This window comes from Atheta coriaria, unplaced genomic scaffold (genome assembly GCF_025399875.1).
Source record: "Atheta coriaria isolate IRGN ID8LTWV9N9 unplaced genomic scaffold, Caltech_Dcor_3.1 hic_scaffold_12_pilon, whole genome shotgun sequence".
Lineage (NCBI taxonomy): Eukaryota > Metazoa > Arthropoda > Insecta > Coleoptera > Staphylinidae > Dalotia > Dalotia coriaria.
The window spans coordinates 320572-340870 of record NW_027045454.1 but is presented as its reverse complement, the minus strand read 5'-3'; the positions used below and the strand labels follow the sequence as shown (position 1 = coordinate 340870).

At 35.9% G+C, this 20299-nt stretch overlaps 5 protein-coding genes across 14 annotated transcripts in view; 2 read left to right on the top strand and 3 right to left on the bottom strand.

The window, feature by feature from the left end:
* The first annotated feature begins 867 nt into the window (after positions 1-867).
* The window catches only part of LOC135801706 (protein sidekick-like), a 61663-nt gene continuing 42231 nt past the window's right edge, over positions 868-20299 (top strand). For all 6 annotated transcript variants that reach the window (XM_065315206.1, XM_065315207.1, XM_065315204.1 and 3 more), the window contains exon 1: positions 868-1445. In XM_065315206.1, the coding sequence (XP_065171278.1) occupies positions 1298-1445 (148 nt within the window). In that variant the 5' untranslated portion in view covers positions 868-1297. The remainder of the gene's footprint in view (positions 1446-20299) is intronic.
* Positions 3385-4172, bottom strand: LOC135801670 (protein D2-like). Its single transcript, XM_065315165.1, has 2 exons — positions 3548-4172; positions 3385-3498 (listed from the first exon to the last, which is right to left on the bottom strand). Exon 1 carries the CDS (start codon positions 4170-4172, stop codon positions 3606-3608), a length of 567 nt encoding a protein of 188 aa, XP_065171237.1. The 3' UTR covers positions 3385-3498; positions 3548-3605.
* LOC135801668 (protein D3-like) lies at positions 4170-5459 on the bottom strand. 2 transcript variants are annotated; one of them, XM_065315163.1, is made up of 2 exons: positions 5277-5459; positions 4170-4892 (listed from the first exon to the last, which is right to left on the bottom strand). In XM_065315163.1, exons 1-2 carry the CDS (start codon positions 5394-5396, stop codon positions 4356-4358), a joined length of 657 nt encoding a protein of 218 aa, XP_065171235.1. In that variant the 5' UTR covers positions 5397-5459; the 3' UTR covers positions 4170-4355. The 2 variants fall into 2 exon arrangements, with proteins under 2 accessions (XP_065171235.1, XP_065171236.1); XM_065315164.1 differs by lacking the exon at positions 5277-5459 and adding an exon at positions 5081-5227.
* On the top strand, positions 6204-8739 carry LOC135801667 (protein DDI1 homolog 2-like). 4 transcript variants are annotated; one of them, XM_065315162.1, is made up of 6 exons: positions 6204-6733; positions 6843-7070; positions 7127-7381; positions 7435-7667; positions 7724-7859; positions 7964-8105. In XM_065315162.1, the coding sequence occupies exons 1-6, from the start codon at positions 6481-6483 to the stop codon at positions 8029-8031; spliced, it is 1173 nt and encodes a 390-aa protein (XP_065171234.1). In that variant the 5' UTR covers positions 6204-6480; the 3' UTR covers positions 8032-8105. The 4 variants fall into 4 exon arrangements, with proteins under 4 accessions (XP_065171234.1, XP_065171233.1, XP_065171232.1 ...); XM_065315161.1 differs by having other exon boundaries at positions 6205-6733; positions 7961-8105; XM_065315160.1 differs by lacking the exon at positions 7964-8105 and adding an exon at positions 8161-8739 and having other exon boundaries at positions 6218-6733; positions 6855-7070; positions 7724-7916.
* Positions 8718-10632, bottom strand: LOC135801694 (DEAD-box helicase Dbp80-like). Its single transcript, XM_065315189.1, is given in 7 exon segments — positions 8718-9107; positions 9177-9580; positions 9637-9716; positions 9718-10120; positions 10174-10397; positions 10459-10552; positions 10628-10632. Coding segments are annotated over 7 exon segments (1464 nt in total). The 3' UTR covers positions 8718-8853.

Here is a 20299-nt window from a genome sequence, read left to right as displayed (position 1 = left end):
ATTAAAGCATGTTCAACTGCTTTATATTCAATGTAAAATCCATCAAAATCTTTCAAAATCAATGTAGATATACCATATAATGATAGTCTTTTTATCATTGATGTAATATCTGTAAATTTATTTGTTAGAATATGTTTAAAACGAGTTAAATTGCAATAATTACCTTTGTCTGCCGAACGACAAGAGTAAAACGTTACCATTGAAACAGAATCATAATGATTTGTCCGTAAAAGACTCAAAACAAGTTCACCTTCTTCAAAAATGATTAAAGACTCCCCATTAATACTTGCAGCAACTAGAAATAGCAGTAGAATTGTTTTTTCGTTCATTTTGCGAGCGAAAATGTTTGATTTCTTTGCACAATGCGTGATTTTATAGATTTTTATATTTGTTGTGCAAATTTGCAGAATAATCATTGTAATAACATCAAATTACGCTTAATTCTCTTGATTTGCAAAGGATAATAAGTTTATTTAGCATTTACAACACAGAAATTGTATTATAATTTCACTTACTTTAAAATTTAATTCGAAATTTCTAATTACAAAATTACCTTTATCAAATATTTAAAACTTTGCGCTTTCTGTGTTCTACAAAACTTAATAATTAATTAAAGCGTATTAAACCAGTAGATTTAATCTAAATTATTTATTACAATATGTAATCTTTTAATATTTATTCACGTTATTGCATTATTTACGTGATATTACACAGTACAGCTTATTCATACCAGATGGCGCTATATGTATTGTGGTAAGAATAAAATATACGCGTGGAATGCGGCCTGGCTGCGCATGCGCGGCAACTTTACGAACCGTCGGCCGATCGGCTCTCAACTTCTAGCGCTTCTACCGGTTTGTACATGCGAATCCGCGTTGCACGGTCGCACATCTCGTCTCGTGTTTGTGTTGTTGCGCGTCTCCTGTGTGTGTTCGTCAAATTCGGGTGCAAGTGCATGTTATCCCCAAAATACGTAAGCATTCACCTCTCACATCGCAGAGATCCACATAAATAAAGTGTTACCAGACTTGAAAATCAGTTTAACAGTGTACCGTTCTTCAGCGGTGTGAATTCTATCGAACGAGTCCGCATCCAAAACATGAGAATGTAACGGTTTACGGTGCATCCACAGGTGTCCTCGTCGAGATAGTTTCGGGCGTGAATTGATTGTTTATCAATCGTTGGTTGGTGATAGTTATGTTGGCATAGGTGAAGAAAACACGAGAATTGTTATCGCGGCAGGTCGGGAGGACATCTTGGTGCTCGTGATGACTCCTTCGGCGCACCAGCGGCGACAATGAAGAACAAGAACAAGAGGAACAAACAGAGTGTTGTTAGTGTGGCTATGGGCATTGCAGGAAAGATGGAAACATTCGTGCGTCGGATTGGTTTTGGATTGGGAGTTTTCATCGTTACAGTCTGCATCGTCGCACCTACAACTCAAGGTAGGCAAAGGCAAATTACTTTCAACCATGTCATATATTACCACTTCTCTTCATTCAGTCCATTGACTTTACTTAAACTAAGTTATTCTTGAGTTATACAAACAAAACAATTGAAAGTAGCATCAAACATTAAAATCCATTGTTTCAGAATGATTTAAGGTGTTTTAAGTGTAAAATTGTGCAATTTTGTGTTAATTCTTACCATTAATGAATGATTAGTCATTGGAGTTAAGTTGTATCCTTGCAAACATCTTTCTAATTGAAATTCACATTATTAATCAGCCAGACGAGGTGAACCGGCAAGAATTGTCGGTCAACTTTGCTGCCATAATGTTTGTTTCTCCATTAATGTTATTTAATACAATATACAATAGTAGGTTAACAAAGATAGCCTTGAAATAATAATGGCAATGCATAAGTTGCACACCATGCACTTCTCGATGTGTTTTTTTAAATTTTATTCTCTGTGGTATATTACGAACGTGCCATTTCTGTGTTGATTCTTATCGCGTCATTGTTTAATCTTAATTCCGATTGAATTATTGCAGTAGGAGTGGTGTTTTTTTTTTCGGTGTAAAATTGTAAATTGTGGTATTTCAGTGGACATGCATACGGACACGTTTGCATTGGGATTTATAGTATTAGTATTAGTGTGAAAGCGTAGTAGAATAATTCATTGCCAGGTGCAAGTTTTGTCGGGTTGTTGGCACCAACCCTCGAACCAGTATTGAGGGTGATTTTTGCCGACGCGCCAACATGTTGGGGTTTTTGTTCGACGGGGCTAGAATTTCTCTTGCACCGCATCCGGTTTTACGTTTTTACCTAGAGAGGCTCATACCTCGAACGCCAGGCGCAACCTTCACTCATTCTGTCTGTATGGTATACAAGAGGATGCGTGTAATGGTTGGGTTAGGTGGGGAGGGGCTATTAGTGGAGTTTGAACAGTTTGAAGGTATGGGCGGTAGTTTTTGCCCTTTTGAACGGGCTTGTCATGCGGTGCAATGATGACATGCCGGTGAAGGTGAGCTGAGTAAATATCGGCGGCGGGTAATTATCTGTAACTTACTTGCTACCTACAAAAGTCATCATAGGTAGTTTTATATATTACTAGTTAACCGGGCAAACGTTGTTTTGCCATATAAATTATTTCAAGTTTCTAGATAAATTTTAGTGTAGACAAAAAGTAACTTACTTATTATAAAAAATAGGGGTTGGTGATAAGAAACCAAAAATTTAGGGTTGTATGTATATTTTAATGCCACATTAAAAAAATAAAAACAAAAAATTTCGACCAAAATTTAAAAAAAATTAAGGGTGAACAACCCTTATCACTTAGGGGTATGAAAAATAGATGTTAGCCGATTCTCAGACCTACTGAATACGCATATAAAATTTGGTAAAAATTGGTAAAGCCGTTTCGGAGGAGTATGGAAACAAACACTGTGACACGCAAATTTTATATATATAGATTATAATATAAAACTATTGTGAATTCAATTTATTTACTGTTTGTTTGTGATCTTTCGTTTATTTAGTTATCAAAACTGCTCACTATTCTAAAGTATTTTTTTTAAATGTTGCACTACACCACTATTATTACAAACAAATATATTTATAATAATTTTCTATATAATTTGTTTTACACTAATTTCCATTACAAAAACATAACCATATGTAAAAGCCGAAACTGAAATCACGGCCGCATTTCGGTTTCGGTCGAAAAAATCAGTTTCGGTCGGACCTTACCTCTTAAACGGCGCCGTTCATCGCATTGCGCCAAATCAGAAGTTGCCCAATGTCGTCAGTTGTTGAGATGTCGTCACTACATACACAAATAAATTTGAAATTTAAACTTAGGTGTCATTCTATTCGCACCACATGTCAGGTGAAAATTGCACGCAGTACGATTCACGACATTAAGGCAACTCTTGGGCATAAGCATGTGCCAATCAGTATATTTTAGACTCACTTATAATCCGTGTAAAGTATTCTTTAATTTACAACTGTGGAATTATTTTAATTCGGTAGTTTAGCGCTAAGATTATTTGAGAAACTAAAAAAAATTACATGAATATGAATTCATAGCCGCTTGCAATACGTACATAACATTTTTAATAAATTTGTACACCAAACAAACACAAATATGTGACACCAAAATAGTCACTTCCCAGATAATTGTTTGTATAATTCCGGCACGTAATTATCGAACTTAGCTCGAAAGTAATTCCCTGCAATCGGTTCCCCAAGAGAGTACTTCTGTGCAAAATTGCGTATCTTAAAATTACCTCGCCTCTTTCCAGAATTATTCCCCAAAATAGGCTCGTCGCACTTTATTTTCTGTTGTTGTTTGTACAATAAAAAGATATAACGATGCAGATCGGTTCCCTCCGGTGGTCCAGCTCCGATATATGCACTCAACACCTCCCCGTCATTGACGTCATTCCCAGGAATATTAACAACCAACCAATGATGCCATTCCCGAAACTTAGGGTCTTGACGACTTGGCGCGTCCGGATCAACCATGACCAGAGTATAATAAGGGGTTATATTGGGTGCACTAGTGCCAACGCTACGTCGTAGACTCCAATTTACCGTGGGAATATCTTTCACCTGCGTGGGTGTTAAAATGTTACCCAAGTCCACCTTCGCTTTACTGGGATAGATAATTTCTAATATTTCTTTGGGAACAGAATCAATTACGTCTGGTGAAATCGAATCTCGATCCATGTTTAAAAGAGCTGTATTTCAAATGTCAGAATATTAACAAAATGTTAAATAGTAGATTGTTTTTGTCATTAATTTAAAAAAAAAAAGCCAACTTTGGGTTCATTTTAGAACTATTACGCCAACGTATTCTCTAGATAAAAATGATTAATTCCAAACTTTTATAAAAGAGATCATAATCTATATTTAACTTATAATCTTCTTGTTACGTTCGTCAACATAGGTATCCCATTCAGCCTGATAAAAGTTCCCAGCGATTGGCGTTCCCAGCTCGTACTTCACGGCGAATTTTCGAATGTTAAAGTTCAAACGATGTTCTCTTGAAAGGGGGCCAGTCTTTGGATGATCAAAAATCAGCTTCTTGGGTTGCTTGAATAGTAGAAAGACATATCGATGTTTCTCTGTACCTTTTGGAGGCCCGGAACCCAAGTAAGCTGTAATAACCTCGCCTTCAGCAAGTTTAGATCCTTCAATGTTCACAACCAACCAATGATTAACTTCCCTAAATTTTGGTTCCTTCCTGCTTGGGGCATCAGGATCAACCATCGCTAACGTGTAATAAGTGTTTTTCTCCCCTTCCCACTGCACTGTCGGTGCATTCTTTACTTGAGTAGGTGTTAATTCGTTACCCAACTCGACTTTGTGCTCCCCAAAAGTCACAGATAGTTGAGAGGCGGGCAAATGGTCAATAACATCTGGAACTATTCCTTCAGCTTGCATTTTCTGCACACAATAATGAAAAAAATTATTTAATGTCTATAAAGCGGAATATTAAAAGGAAATCAAATAAAAAAAAAACGAAGCAAAACGTGATCATTTGTAAAATTTAAGCATATTCATGTTTTCATGTTTTTCATTCATGTTTCAAATGATACAAACAATGCATTATTATGCCCAATGGTTATAATTACCAAAACAGCAGAAAACAATTTGGATTTTTCATGCTGAAAAGCCATCGTTGCGAATAGGTTAACGGTTAATAAAATATATCGTCAAACTGCATAGAATATGTCAAAAGCGTAACATATAACAAAGCACAGTTCCCTACTTTAAATAACCAGTTATGAATGAGCGATTTTCGATTGTTTTTAATGTATAAATACTTACTTTTAGCACACTGTTTTCTTCTTTCTGATCGTGATGTCCATGATGCTCTTGTGGATTTCCAATTGCAAATCCGAATATAATTGAAATGACAAGCACTTTGAATATATTGACCGCCATCATTGGCGGAAGAATTTTCGAGAATGAATGTTAATCCTATCAAGTTGTTTAAATAAATTGGTTTCAGCGTACGGAAGCCGTGTGGGGAGGTAAAAGTTGTTTAACTTGTTATACTTATTCAATATGCATAATAAAATACTATGATTTGAATATTACGTGACGTTAAGAAGTACCTGGTTGTTGCTTGCAACTGTTATTAATCAGTAATCAAGCTATTTATACTAGTTACAATAGATAAATAATTTGATCGAGTAATAAGATACGAAAAAACAGTAGCAACAATGTATCTCGATTAATTTATTGCATCGTTGAAGCTGGCGTCCTTTTGAAGCAACAGTGCATTAAATGATCAAATAAGAGGATCAAGGTGTTGAATTGCACTACAAATATAAAACATGAACAAAATATTGAAAACAATTCCTTAAAAGTGGCACATGGCTGCAAGCACCTGGTGTGTTATATTAATAGAAGAAAAAAACTTTTGTCTCTTTTTTGGCTACGTCGTGCGTTCAATGTTTACTAACAACTTTTATTTTCAGCACTGATTTTTGCTAGTCATGATGCATACCTAGATACAAAATAATCATAATTTTTAGTTGGGGTATGCACGATTAAATTAAGCTAAGTATATATTTGCATTAATGGCAATCATCGGTACAGTCTTCTTTATTATCCATACAATATATCTCAAAGATCCCTTTTCGATCCGGATCTCACATAAGCGTTTAGGTAGATTGATGCCGCATTGGTTTTCACCAAAGATTCGCATCCACTTTATGTACACTGTGTACTTACGTTATACGTGTTTACACACGCGTCGGTTTTATATTTTTGCTTCGGTTCAAGCTTTATGGCAGATCCTGTCATCATTCACCGCTTGACATTTCTGCTGAGCTGTGTTGTGATTGTTGCTTCTAGGTTATTTCGAGCCGAAAATTTCACGTAAAAACGGAAATGTTTTATTAGAAGTAAGTCTGCGCCGTGCGAGACCAACACGAAAAGAATCCTTCCCCGTGTTTCTTTTGAAAATTGTGTTCTTGAGAGCATCTTTATCGAGTGTTTTGGTGCCCAACATAACAAAGCGACAATGAAAGTGACCGTCACGACACTAACGGATTACATATTCGTCTTGGACGTTGCCGACGACTTGGAGCTAGAGAACTTCAAAGCTTTCTGCGAGGTAGAAAGCGGTTTTCCTTCGTCGGAAATCGTCATCGCCTTCAATGGCCGTCCCTTGATGGATAATAAGATGACGCTGAGGGACCATGGCATCAAGGATGGCGACGCGGTCATCTTACAACACATGTTACAACAACCAGCCTCACAGACTGAATTACAAGGTATTCAAATTCGAAAATTAAAGATATTCCAGTTACAATTTGTAACAACAACTGCAATATCATCTTTTTGGGTAGCATTTGGTTTATATGCACATGTTTTTATAAACAGCACCTAATTTAGACTTCAGTGCAATACAAGTGCCCAACTTTATGAGAAACAATCGTGCAGTTCCACCAGCGCCATCAACGCCACCAGTGGTTTCTCTAGCTGGCAGAACCGCCAATGAAGATGATCCTGTTATGATTAGGGATATGTTTTTGGCGAATCCAGATCAGATGGCTTTGCTCAAACAGAATAATCCCAGGCTTGCAGATGCTTTACTATCTGGAAATCTTGGTAAATTATCCCAATTGTAGATGTTCCTGAAGTCACTAGTCTTATTTTCATGTTAGAATTGTTTGCAAACGTCCTAAAGGAGCAAGTAGCCGCGCGACAGGAACGGGAAAGGCAACGTCTACGTTTACTAAATGCACACCCCTTCGACACAGAGGCGCAACGGCTAATTGCAGAAGAAATTCGTCAGAAGAATATTGAAGCCAACATGGAGGCAGCGATGGAGTACAATCCGGAGTCATTCGGTACAGTTGTAATGTTGTACATTCATTGTCGTGTGAATGGGCATCCTGTCAAAGCATTCATTGATTCAGGTATATAAAAAAGAGTAGGAAATTAAACTTTATACAAAGCCGTTGTATTATAGGTGCACAGACTACGATTATGTCTAGTTCATGCGCTGAACGATGCAACATTATGCGACTTGTTGACACCCGATGGGCCGGTATTGCAAAAGGCGTTGGCGTACAACGTATAATCGGCCGTATTCACATGGTGCAAATTCAAATCGAAAAAGACTATCTGACCACTAGTTTTTCGGTGCTAGAAGAACAACCGATGGATATGTTATTAGGGCTTGATATGCTTAAAAGACATCAAGTAATGATTGTTATTCTTACTTTAATAATATACCAATCAGAACGTATTTTTTTTAGTGTTCAATAGATCTCAAGACAAATGTACTAAGGATAGGAACAACGGGTACAGAAACAAAGTTCTTGTCGGAAGCGGAACTGCCAGAGTGCGCTCGACTCAGTTCGAACTCAGAGGATGAGATTATGAAAGAATCACGTAAGACTGCGGAAGAATTAGACCTGCAAAAAGCAATCAAACAGAGTATCAGAGAAAGTACGTATCACTCAGGGTTTTGTTAAAACAAGGTTTGCTTATAGAAGCGGTGCGCAATTCCAAGCGCAAAGAAAGCTCGCCCCGAAACCGATCATCAGAAAGAAAACGCCACTGACGTTTGAAATCCATAGACGAACTACTTCTTATCCTACTCCATGATTCCACAAAAATAACAATTCCTCAGCAGTCTTCTGCCTTGTCTTTTTTTTTTTTACTTAGTGATGTATAAACGATATATTTTTAGATGACGGGGCAGGATCAAGCGCGATAGCAACTCCAGTAACATCTGCCGCACCAATCTCGGAAAATGACGTTGCCGACCTTATGACGATGGGTTTTCCTCGCGAACAGGTTGTTGAGGAACTCAGGCGTTTCGATGGCGACAAAACGAAGGCCACAGCAGCGCTCTTCGCCAAATCATTGCAGTTTTAACAGGAGATTTAATCAGCCGCTAGTTGCGCAAAGCAAATCGTCTTACTACCTCTTGCATTTGGACGAATGTTGCCTTTCTGTTTCATTTTGTCACCTTAGATTTCCTCAAGGTGATGGGAGTATGGCCCGTGATGTCTGTCAGGTTTTCTTTCTTTTGCGGTTTTTTTTTTCTTTCGTTAATAATTAGGGGATTGAGCTTAGCTTTATACACTTTTATAAACAATGTAGTTTTTGTACGCACGACGAACATTATGGAGTCTAAACTTGAATTGTTGACAATTTCATCACTAGTTGCAACTAATTCGTCAGATTTTTGGTAATATTAAGGTTGTGTTATCGCATAATGCTCAATACAGAAAACACACACACTAAAAATAAATATTTACTTTAACATGTGTTTTATAAAAAGAACCTATAAAGCGTACCCACATATACGCAAGAGCAATCCATGAAATACAAAAAACAAAATATTCCATTATTTAAAAAAAATTTGTATAAACGCACCTTAAGCACCAATTTTGTCGATTTCATCGGCATCCTCGGCGTTTAAGAATTGAATTTTCTTATTGAAATGTGTCTCGATGGCACGACATATAGCTTCAGTATTAGGGCCATCAACGAGATTAATAGCAATCCCATGCTTACCGAAGCGACCAGTGCGACCGATTCTGTGTAGATATGTTTCACAATCTGCTTGCCCTCTAACGTCCACAGGTAAGTCGAAGTTCACCACGATTGTTACTTGTTCAACATCAATGCCTGTAATAATGATTGACGACATATTAAGTGATATAGTATGAAAAATTTTTCAAGTTTCGAAATTTTTACCTCTAGAGAGAACATTCGTTGTTATGAGAACCTTTTCTTGGCCATTTCTGTAACGATCCAAAACGCTAATACGTTGTTCGACAGTCTGATCACCAGTTAACAACGCGACAGCATGACCTTCCTTAGACATCTTCTCGGAAAGCCAGGTGGCCGTTCTACGCGTGTGGCAAAAGATAATCACCTGACCAGCACCCACCGTGCCGTAGATATTTATCACTGCGTTATATTTCTGCTGCTCGTTTGCACACTTAACATAATATTGCTTAATATTATCCAGGCTTTCTTCCTCGCGTTTTAGACGGATAATGACCGGGTTAGTTACGATGACTTCCGCGAATTCCATTACTTCTTGATCGTAGGTGGCAGAGAAGAACATCATTTGGCAAATATCCTTATTAATATTTCTATAAAATAAAAATTAATTATTTTACTGAGTTGAAACCGTGAATTAATTATTTACTTGTGAATTCGAATACACTGATCCTGATGTCCTTGTGTTGCAATCATGACATCAGCTTCATCAAGCACACAAACACTCGTATTTTCGCAAATCAAATACTTTCAGTTTAGTTGCCCAATCTAGGACCTTTCCGGGAGTGCCAATGATGACTTGTTCTTCAACTCGTGAACCTCGAGCGAGTTCCTCACCCCTAACGGCATAACGCAGCTCAATATCAGGACAGAATTTTCCCATCTTGGCTGCAACTTCCCCAGTTTGTATTGCAAGCTCATACGTTGGAGAGAGACATAACACTTGAGGATATTTATCATTTGGATTGACTCTACTCAACATTGCCAAGACAAATGCTGCTGTTTTGCCAGTGCCAGATTGAGACTGAGCAATTAAGTTTTGTGGCGGCTCAGCTAGTAGTGTTGGGAGTGCTGCTTGATTTTGGACGAGCATTGAATCCCATACCATATACACCTTTAATAATTCTTGGCGTCTATTACAAATTAATGAATTAGGATACCTGATTTTATATTAGTTTAACTCTACAAGTTAAGTGCTTCAAAGTTTTTGACTGAATATAATGGAGATGTTGGATCTCTTCTCTGAACTTCTAAGTCATTCTTGTTTTCTACCAGTCCATTACGAATAATTTTTTGTAGGAGGCTCACTTCAGCCGGGCTGAACTGTTCTTCATCATTGCCCAATTTCGGTTTATGCCCAGACGCACCAGTGCTAGGTTGAGCATTTTGATCAATGTTAACCGTCGCTAACTAGAGATGTAGGTTATGCTTTTTTAGTTTATGTAAATTCTTATTAAATATTGAATTGTACCTTGTTTGTGACAAGTTTTTCCTGCTCGGAAACATATTTGGACAATCGACATTCTCTGACATGATGCTTTGTTAATGTATGTATTATAACTGGACTGCTCACAGACAATTAACGAAAAATGCATAAAACCGCTCGAATCTCGAAATTTACATGTAGTATGTATATTCACTACATGGGTATACGTCGTTTCGTTCCCGTCGATTCGTATTGAATCGTTTCTTCTCGAAGTCTTTTTCCGGCGAGTCGATTCGCCGCCACACAAATAAATAAATAACGGACGTTTCCTGCAAAAACAGTCATGTTAGCCGATTCTCAGACCTACTGAATTCGCATATAAAATTTGGTAAAAATCGGTAAAGCCGTTTCGGAGGAGTATGGAAACAAACACTGTGACACGCAAATTTTATATATATAGATGTTCTGGTAGTAGGGAAAAAAAATGATGAGATTAGGGCCACGTAAATCTGAAGCGTTAAGTCATTAACGCATGCGCAACAGAGATGTAGTATTTTTTATTAGGTTGAGATACAGTTTTTTTAAATTTTGACTTCGGATTAGTAATAGGACTAGTATCACATTTGACTTGCGTAAGAAGAGTCTTGCGCATGCGCAAAAGAACAATAAAATTTGAATTTGTATTTTTAGGGTGTTGTGATACATTTTTTTAAAATTTGTAGACTATATAGTAAAAGTAAAACTAGCGTTACTTACGGCTTAATAGGGAAAATCACTTGCGCATGTGCAAAAGAGCAAAATTTTATTTCACGTTGTTTTCCGAATTGTGTCGCAAAATTTTTAAATTTTGAACTTTATATTAGACGAACAATGTTCAAAAATTAAAAATTGGAACGAAAAAAGCAAATTTCTCATTTTTACCTTGAAAAATTTTAAAATGTAATATTTTACCACCTGGTATTGATTTATATAATAAGTATTGTACCGGATATACGAAAATATATGAAGATGAAAAGATAAACCCCGTGATTCGGTAATTACAATAGCGCACGCTGATAACATTATATCCGATGAATCGAACCCGATTGGACCGCATGCAATTTATGCCGCCTCCATTATGTAATTAAATCGTCCCGGACTGCCGATCACACTGCGCCACACACACAGCCAGACACCGCAGCACGCATCAGACAAAACTCGATTGAAAGCCACAACTAATGCAGTTGATCCAACCATCAGCAAATGCAGCGATAACAATGTCAGTTGACAGTTGGGAGTAGTAGTTCCTAGTTGATAAAATAAAAAATGACCATCAGAAAATGAATTCAATTGATAAGCAGTAGTCATAAATTTCGATGGAACTTGAAATTATCGAAAGGGTCTCTGACTTCGAAACGACACTGATAAGATATCTCAGGGGTTATTTAATTATTTATTTATTTTAAAAGGTTATCAATTCAAATATAAGAAGGAAACGTTCAATGTGGTAACATTTTGTTATGACTGATAGTTGAGTATAATTAATGAGTGTTTATCTAACTTTCAATCAATTTTAAGCACTTGCACTAATTTCTCGCGCGTAACACAAACAAATTTCGATCTTAAGCGATTTGAATCTTGTGCAATTAATCCGTGCGCATCATATTTACAAGAGAAACTACACAGCATGCATATTAATTCAGCTGGCGTGCGTTTTGCTTAACTTAGTTAACGTAATTTCAAATCCGAATGAAAACCAACAATTAAATCGAGAGAGAAAAAATATGAGTGTGTGTTTAGTGCGGGTTTGGATTGTAAAGGAGTGGAAGCAGTAGAGCGTTGAAGCATATCGGGTATTTAAGCATCATATAATGAGATCTTGTTGTTTTTTTTTTTTGTTCTACCGCTTCTTCTGGTCGGTGGATTGCTAACTGGATACTGGATGGTTGTGTTGTGTTAATGTGTGAATGTGAGTGCGCGAATCTAGACGCGAAACCGAATGTTAATCCGAAAGAGAATGAGGAATATAATATCATCATGATTATCATAGTAGTATGGTAGTAATAATAATTTAATTATTCTTGGGTATTATGGTAGGGAATATCTTTAGATATACTTTTGAATTTACACAGGAAAATAAATAATTAATTGAAGTTTGAGTTTGAAAAATTTTGAAAGTGATAAATATTTGTTTATAACTTCGGATTGAAAAGAAATATCACTATGTTTTTTTCGTAGATAGATTCCAAAATTAATGATAAATACATTTTTGAAAACATAATTTATTTTTTTTTGATTGGTTTTTGAATAATTAATAAAAAACTATTGTAATTAATTCAATTTCATACAATTTTAAGACACTACTTCAGTTATTTATTAATTACTCCAAAAGTATTTGCAATAAAATAGTGATTCTTTCAAAAACTGAATGACAATTAAATTCTACGCTTATGTACATAAGTATTTTATTTATAACATATTTATTTTGTTTGTTATAAACAATTAAAAACTGAAAAATTTTATTTTTGAGAATTTTTTGAATTTGACATAAATTAGTTAATAATCTTCGGTCTAAAACTATTTCTATTCAAAAATATAAATAATTAGATACAAAATTTAATCCTGAATGTGTTTCAAAAGAAATTAACAAAATAACTTCATAAGTTTTTGCGCAATTAGCCAATAACTAACTGTATGCTTTACTACAATGCAAAAACCTATTTTTTACTTATTCATCTTCAACTACAATCATTCATTACACTGACAATGATCGATGATCAACTGAAATCCGAGTTGAAGTTGAAACCGACCTGACAATCAACGATGAATAACTTAGAAAAACTTTTCCTAGTCTCAAGTTTGCCTCCTAATTTGCTCCTCGAATCGAACCCACTTCGTGTTATTCAATTCTTCGGTCAATGTTCGATTTGCTCCGCTAATAACATATTACATCCAACACTTACCTAAAAGTATTTCATTGTCAACACAAACACACTCGCTAATTCACTTTATATGTACGAGTACCTATTTATAAAATGAAGAAGCATCTTCAAGTTGAATATCGCAACATTAAATGCTTCTGTTCGTTTAGATTTACTAATATTTACGCTCTGCTTTTAAGGTTTATAACGTTTATATTATAATAATCATTTTCAAGTTGGTTTATATTTATCTTCATGCCTGCGTGTTTGCTCATTGCGCTCATTATGGAAACTATTTACGAGTTTACGCTCTCAAATTTACTTCTACCTTCTACTTATTAGCTTGATTCCTGCAACATGGATTGCTATCTTTGGGTAGAATGTCATGAAATCTCCGACACGTGGATATTTTAATGTTTAATTATCCACATTTAATTCCCGGAATATTCTACTTATTTATAATTGCAATCAGAGAGTAAAATATTTTGTCTTCTGCGAAGCGTCATCTGAATACTAAAGAATTTCGTCGTTATGCTCTAATAAGTAAGGTTTTTTGTTGTTTTCTTACTGTTTTCTTCTTCGTCGTGGTTTAATCCGTTAATTTCCTTTCCGTATGATGCGCTTGTATTATTCTAGCCTAGAACTCGCATCGTTAAACATTTAATTAAACATCTTATATTTTGAAGCAATTTTTTCTTGCCGACTCATCTTTGCGCACGTTTAACTCACTTAATATTTATGATACGATATTATAACAACGATTATTGTTACATTAAGATATTTTTAGCTTTTCTGGTGTATGGTGTATTCGTGATCGCACACGGTTTGCGCATCGGCTTCGTTTTTGTGTGATTTTAATTTTGAACGCGTTTTCCGCTCAGATTTTCATTCTGTTAAGAAAATTAAACCCAAACGAGGGCGCAGTGGAAAGATACCAACTGAGGGAGAGTTCAATGCAAGATGTACAAAAGATAACTTAAAAATTAAATGTTATCTTTACACAGGAATAATTTTTTCAAATTCACACAGAAATGGGTATTTTATTCAACTGAAACAATTATATCATCCAAAAATAATGTTTGTTGTTTCCTAAAAAGATAGAATGAAAATTATTTTTTACCAATGGCAAACTCAAAATTAAATTTTTTATCTTCGGAGTTTTCAGTGGGTTTTAGTATTGAATATTCCGGTTATTTACTCGAATTTTCTTTTTCGGACCTACCTGAAAGTCGACATCCGACAACTTCTCGTGTCTGCGAATAGATTTCTCAATATAATGGCCATAATTCGGCGGTTCGCGCCATCTCGTCGCTCTACCTGAGTGCTCGAAACGCGCTTGAAATCGATGGCGCCTCTCGATGGATTCTTTCTCACCGTCATCTAGCAGTCTTCGCTCTCTGTCTCATCAGATTTACGCGATTTGTGCGGGTGTGTTTTATTTTTACGAGGCGTTTCACCGAAAATTGCGTCAATTTTTATTTCATCGCATCGATTTATATTGTTTGGTTTTGCTGTGTGTGATAATCCAATTATTTTTATTTTTCGTTGCTCTAGTAAGATTACCGGGGCACAATCATAAATTTTCCAATTGTTTTTGACGGGTGGCAGACCTTTAATACGCGACGCGCGCTTACTTAATACACTTTTTATTCTAATATGCTTTCATCCCTTGGATATTTGATGTTGCTTCTATCTTTTCGCTCGCCTTACGATGTCGGACGTTGCTACGTTCTTTCCATTCGGCGCCAGGTGAATTTTTCTTCCCAGCGTCGCGTCGCGAAAGTCATTTCGATTTAATACTCGGCTACCAATGGTGCTTTGGTTTGTTGTTTTGTTACTGCCTAAAAATCAACAAATGGAATAAGGTCAGTTAGTAAAAGTAAAAGCAAAAATAATCATAAAATGAAGTGCTGAGATGATTACATCAGTTTTGTTATATAATAAAGTTTTATTGTTGAACATGTCATTTTGCTGGTGGAATTGGCAGCATTGGCGAAAAGTTAATAACTATTCCTGAAGTCAGGTAAGGACGGAGACGTCAGAATCGTAGGAATCCAGGAGGTACGACTCTGACCGACGCACTAAACCCTTGACAATGATATATTGATGATGAAAAATATGAAATATGAAAAGATGAGTCATGGAATTGAAAATTGTCGATTTTACGATATTATATCTCAAGGATAATAAGAAGCATTCTACTAACTGATGCCATAATATCAGCACTAACTTGAAACAAAGATAAAATTTTCTATTTTACATAAGAAGAATTGAAGTGTTTTCTCCGGGTCGTAGGCAGTTGATTTCATTTTAAATATTAAATCTCATTCCACATTCCGCATGCTTGCGCTCCGATTGTGTTGTCACTTGTTTGCCATTCGCGACAGAGTAGTTGCGTCAAAAGTGGGTTCGATTCAGGGTGCAAATACAAGCGCCCCGCATACATATTTGAGCAATACGTAGCCCCTTCATACGGCCTAATTCGGCTCACACAAAACGCCACGCTGGATTCAAACCGTGCGCGTCATGCATAAAAAAACACCGTTTTCATCAGAACGCCAATCGTAAATACTGAAAAACTATTTGTTACAAAGCAACAACTCAAATCAAATAGGTAAATGTAACGGAATGCCAAAAGTCAATCCGGGGATTTTTGTTCGTTTAGCGCAGATTAACAAAATTTCATTTTAACTGTAAGTTCACATCTGATGGCCAACCTTGCCAAGAACGTTCTCCTTTTACTCTTTGCCTTTAACACCTGGAAAGTTGCGGTGTGTGGTCTGACGAAAAGTTGAATTGACTCGAGGTATGGAACGCGCAAACTGCATTGCGAGCCTTCTTCCGGAGGAACTGCAAAAGACGTTAAAAGATAAGAACAAGACCTGGCTCGTTCGTTTGCACTCGCTCTTATATCACCACGCAACTGCAAGGTAAGAAGAATGAAGAACCACAGCAACTCAGGAGATCCCAAGAGAACGCAGAAGACAGAGTGTAGTGGTGAAACATTTGTTCTCCGCACACAATACGTTCATGCGTGGTTTGCTTCAGCTTGACGTAACATGGTGCATTCCTGATGCCCTCCAGAGTCGTCCACAACGAAGCATGAAGAATGAAAGCATATGAAGGTACCTCAACTTTTCGTTTGTGCTTCTTGGGCATTAATGTTTTGTAGCTTCACATCGATGAATTTCTATTACTATTCGAATGACCTATGCTACTTCGTATGATGTGAAATGACGGAGATTTTAATGCCTTCGAAGAATTCCATTCGCCACATACAGAAATATCATCCTGATGTGGATGAATCATCGCACAAATATTTTATTTTCTTATTACCTATCTACAGTAATATAAAAATGAATCACAAAATCTGTTGGTAAGCGCATAACTTAAGAACGCTTTGTACCAATTTTGCCAATTCTTTTTAAAATGCTCCGTTATGAACTGTTCGATGGTTTTACGGCGAAAAAATTGAATAATTTTCGGGGAAACCCTAAAGATAGCCTTTTCTATATAGAATGAAAGTTGGCATTGAGATTCAATCGTACTTTATAGTTGTAAATGTAGAATCTGAGATGGCGCACTGAAGTGCATTATGAGCAATCCCTACTAATATTATAATGCGAATGTCCTGATGTTTGTTACACTTTCACGTAAAAACTGCTTAACCGATCATCATGAAAATTTGTACTCATATTCTTAGTGTGGTCCCCAACGGTTATAGCTACTTTTTATTTAATAAAAAATATATATTTTAAAATAAAATAAAGAAATAGTTTAGCCACAATACTTCCGCATCTGGCTATTTGACTACTTTAACACCATCTAGCATTCCAGCAAATGAAGCTCAAACCTAAGTACTATAGTACCATCACACTGTATTATCACACTGTATTACTGGATAAGCTACGTCAAATATCAAATCCAATTGACTACACCTTATGGAGACTGTACACTATACTTCCCATAGACTATACTTTCAGTCATTTTAACTTCCGCTATTCTACTTCATTGCTTCTTCTCCTGTGACTACAGACGCGTACGGAAGCAAACTTCATTGATTTCTTTAACATTTATTTTGATGGATCTAAATCGTGCGAGCGGGGCCGCGGATAAAGCTTAGTTCTTTTTATATAATTTCACTTCTTTTAAAATAAAATTCGTGAATCTCTATTGATTGAATTCTGACACATATTATGTCTAGGAACAAGAGAGTAAAACGAATTACATTTTTATTAAACAATTACCGACGTAGTCTCAGGCAAAAGCTAGTACCAAATAATTTGTTTCTGTCATTAAAAATTTTTACTTTGGAAGAAGAAGTATAGTGAATGTAAAGTGATAGCATTGCTTGTACGTTAACACCCCATTATGTGGTGGCGTTTTGTGTGTGGTGAAATGAATAAATACACCGCACGTCGATCGGATATTAGAATTTCATATTCATCGGTCGGTCTGGTCGGCGGCCATGCTCGCGTTTCTGACTTTCCGGTCTTCGTCCCGCGACGCCTTCGCGCAGTTAACTAAACGACGGCCCTGGAGGCCCCGCCAGATTTATGTCCCCTGATGTGCATATTTCATTACGGACGCTTATAACAAGCCGGTCCAGAGATACCAAACTGTCATATACAATATGTCACTAAATATATTCATATTAAATTAAATATTAAAATCCAAACAAATAAAACAAAATAAATAAATTTTAAATTTACAAAAATTTAATTTTGAACACATTGTATATTTCAAGCTTTTTCTAAGATGTCCTTTCGAATTATACCGTTTCACACACGATTCACTGTCGGTTTATGCAAAATAAGCGTATGAAAACTCGAGTGGCATATGATTCATACGCTGGATGAATACACGCTTGTATATCTTCTCATTCTACCCTTACTATGAACAAAAAAAACTTCATGCACCCTGTGTGGAGCAAGAAACACTTTTCGTACACTTTTCGTCGGCGTTGGCTCGGCGCCAAATTGTACGACTGCATTATCATATAATACCACACTGTATATTTATGCATGTTGCATAAAAGTGCATCGCAACCCCCATGATGATGGACCGCCCCAGTTTCAAAACAGGATAAAACTAGTTAAAAAATGACCGAGCAACAGGACCAGCAGGGACAACAAGAATCGTCGCCGAACTCAGAAAACGAAATAAATAACGACAAAGCTCGGGGATGTAATTGTAGATAGGGGATGATAGGGAGCACACTCATATTACTAAGCAAGTTTCTCTCTGTGTATATATCTCTGTATATAAGTTGCAGTTGCAGCGCGGAAATGCACTCAGGGACAGTAAATTAGAACTTCATAACTTTATTCCTTCGTCGCGTTTGTTGCGCTGCTTGTTTTTCGGGGCGGATGGCGGATATTTTTGTGTGGAATGCGAAGAGTGCAAAATAACTGCAAACAACCGGCTGGAAATTGAATGCGGAAGGATGGGATATTAATTTGTGTCGTTTTAATTCGCCGAGGGAGTTTTTCTTTCCCTGGGAATGCGAAGCAAAGTTTTCGACATAATAAAATTGGACTTTAATTAAATTAATTAAAGAATCTCTAATTTAACGTAATTCAAATGGAGTTAACATAAATTCATTAATATTTTCAAAGTAAGATTTAATGATTTTTTTGTGTTTCGTTGATATTTTTATAATAAATGTTATACTTTTCATGGTACAGGCCTCCCAAGGCGCTAGTTATGTCTTAGACTCTTAGAGTATCTCAACTACATAGTAAATTTTCTTTGGGGACCATTGGGAAACGCGGTGCACGAAGCATTACAAATCGCGCGCCGTAGGCACTATTTTTAGTTTTTTTAGCCCATTTTCCGCGCGCTGTGGTAGCTCGTGTGTGTGTGGGTACGGGGAAAGCAGTGACATATATTTTTAGGTCGTAATAGTCTTAACTGCTAACACCTACTGTGAATAGCTATTTATGTCTAGTATTTCTTTTATTTGCGGTGTTTTAGTTGCAGTTTTTCTTTTTTAGCTATATTTTGATAGAGGTTTTTCTTAGTTTCTAGGGAGTTTATAGTTTATGCTTGGTTTTGCTTGTGTCGTCAATGTTGAGTTAACAAAATCGTAAAATTGACGTTTATAGGATTTAATTCGTGAAAACAAACATTAATCAATGCAAAATTCAAAAAATAAAAGAAAAACTGATTGTCAGTATTAATTAATACTGATATCTATTTATTATATAAAAAACGAATCGCAAAATCTGTTGGTAAGCGCATAACTCAACAACGCCTGAACCAATTTGGACAATTCTTTTTTTAAAATGTTCGTTAAAGTCAAAAGATGGTTTTACGGCGAGAGAAATTCGAATAATTACCGGGAAAACCTTAAAGACAACCCTTTTCTATAGGATAAAAGTTGGCATTGAGATTCAATCATAGTTATAGTTAAATAGTTGAATCCGAGATGGCAGGTTGAAGTGCATTATTAGCAATTCTTTATATAATTAATTTCTTTAAAATAAAGTTGCTAATCTTATTGATAGAATTGTCACGTATTATGTTTAGAACAAGAGAGTAAAAACGAATTATATTTTTATTAACCACTCCTGGAAAGAAGTCGCGGGCAAAAACTAATTTTTAATAAATTAAGGAAAAAGTGATTTTCTGTTGCAGTTAATACTTATATTTACTTATATTTATATTTGGCTAATGATTTGACTTCCAGTATAGACACCGAACATCGAAAAATATTATTTCTTATTAAAAATCCATTCAAAAGTAAAATATAATAAAAAATAATTAAAAAAAAATTAATTTTTAAGTATTTATTGTTTACGATGACACTTTATGGGTTATATAATTGCCTTGCAGTAGTTTTAATTATTCACAAGCGACATCATCGCAATAATTGAAACAATTGGAGCAATCGTCACACATCATACACAGACAACATTACATATTAAAACACTGAAGTCGACATAGTCGATAAAAGTTAGTTACTTGTTCTCATTTTCTAATTT

What these genes read in the sequence shown, in the direction of transcription:
- LOC135801667 (XM_065315159.1), top strand. Translation starts at nt 6,481, where the DNA reads ATGAAAGTGACCGTCACGACACTAACGGATTACATATTCGTCTTGGAC. An exon ending in CAAAGCATTCATTGATTCAG is followed by an intron (nt 7,382 to 7,434) that starts GTATATAAAAAA and finishes GTTGTATTATAG; the next exon opens with GTGCACAGACTACGATTATG. An exon ending in ATATGCTTAAAAGACATCAA is followed by an intron (nt 7,668 to 7,723) that starts GTAATGATTGTT and finishes TATTTTTTTTAG; the next exon opens with TGTTCAATAGATCTCAAGAC.
- LOC135801670 (XM_065315165.1), bottom strand. Translation starts at nt 4,172, where the DNA reads ATGGATCGAGATTCGATTTCACCAGACGTAATTGATTCTGTTCCCAAA.
- LOC135801668 (XM_065315163.1), bottom strand. Translation starts at nt 5,396, where the DNA reads ATGATGGCGGTCAATATATTCAAAGTGCTTGTCATTTCAATTATATTC. An exon ending in AAGAAAACAGTGTGCTAAAA is followed by an intron (nt 4,893 to 5,276) that starts GTAAGTATTTAT and finishes TATTGTGTGCAG; the next exon opens with AAAATGCAAGCTGAAGGAAT.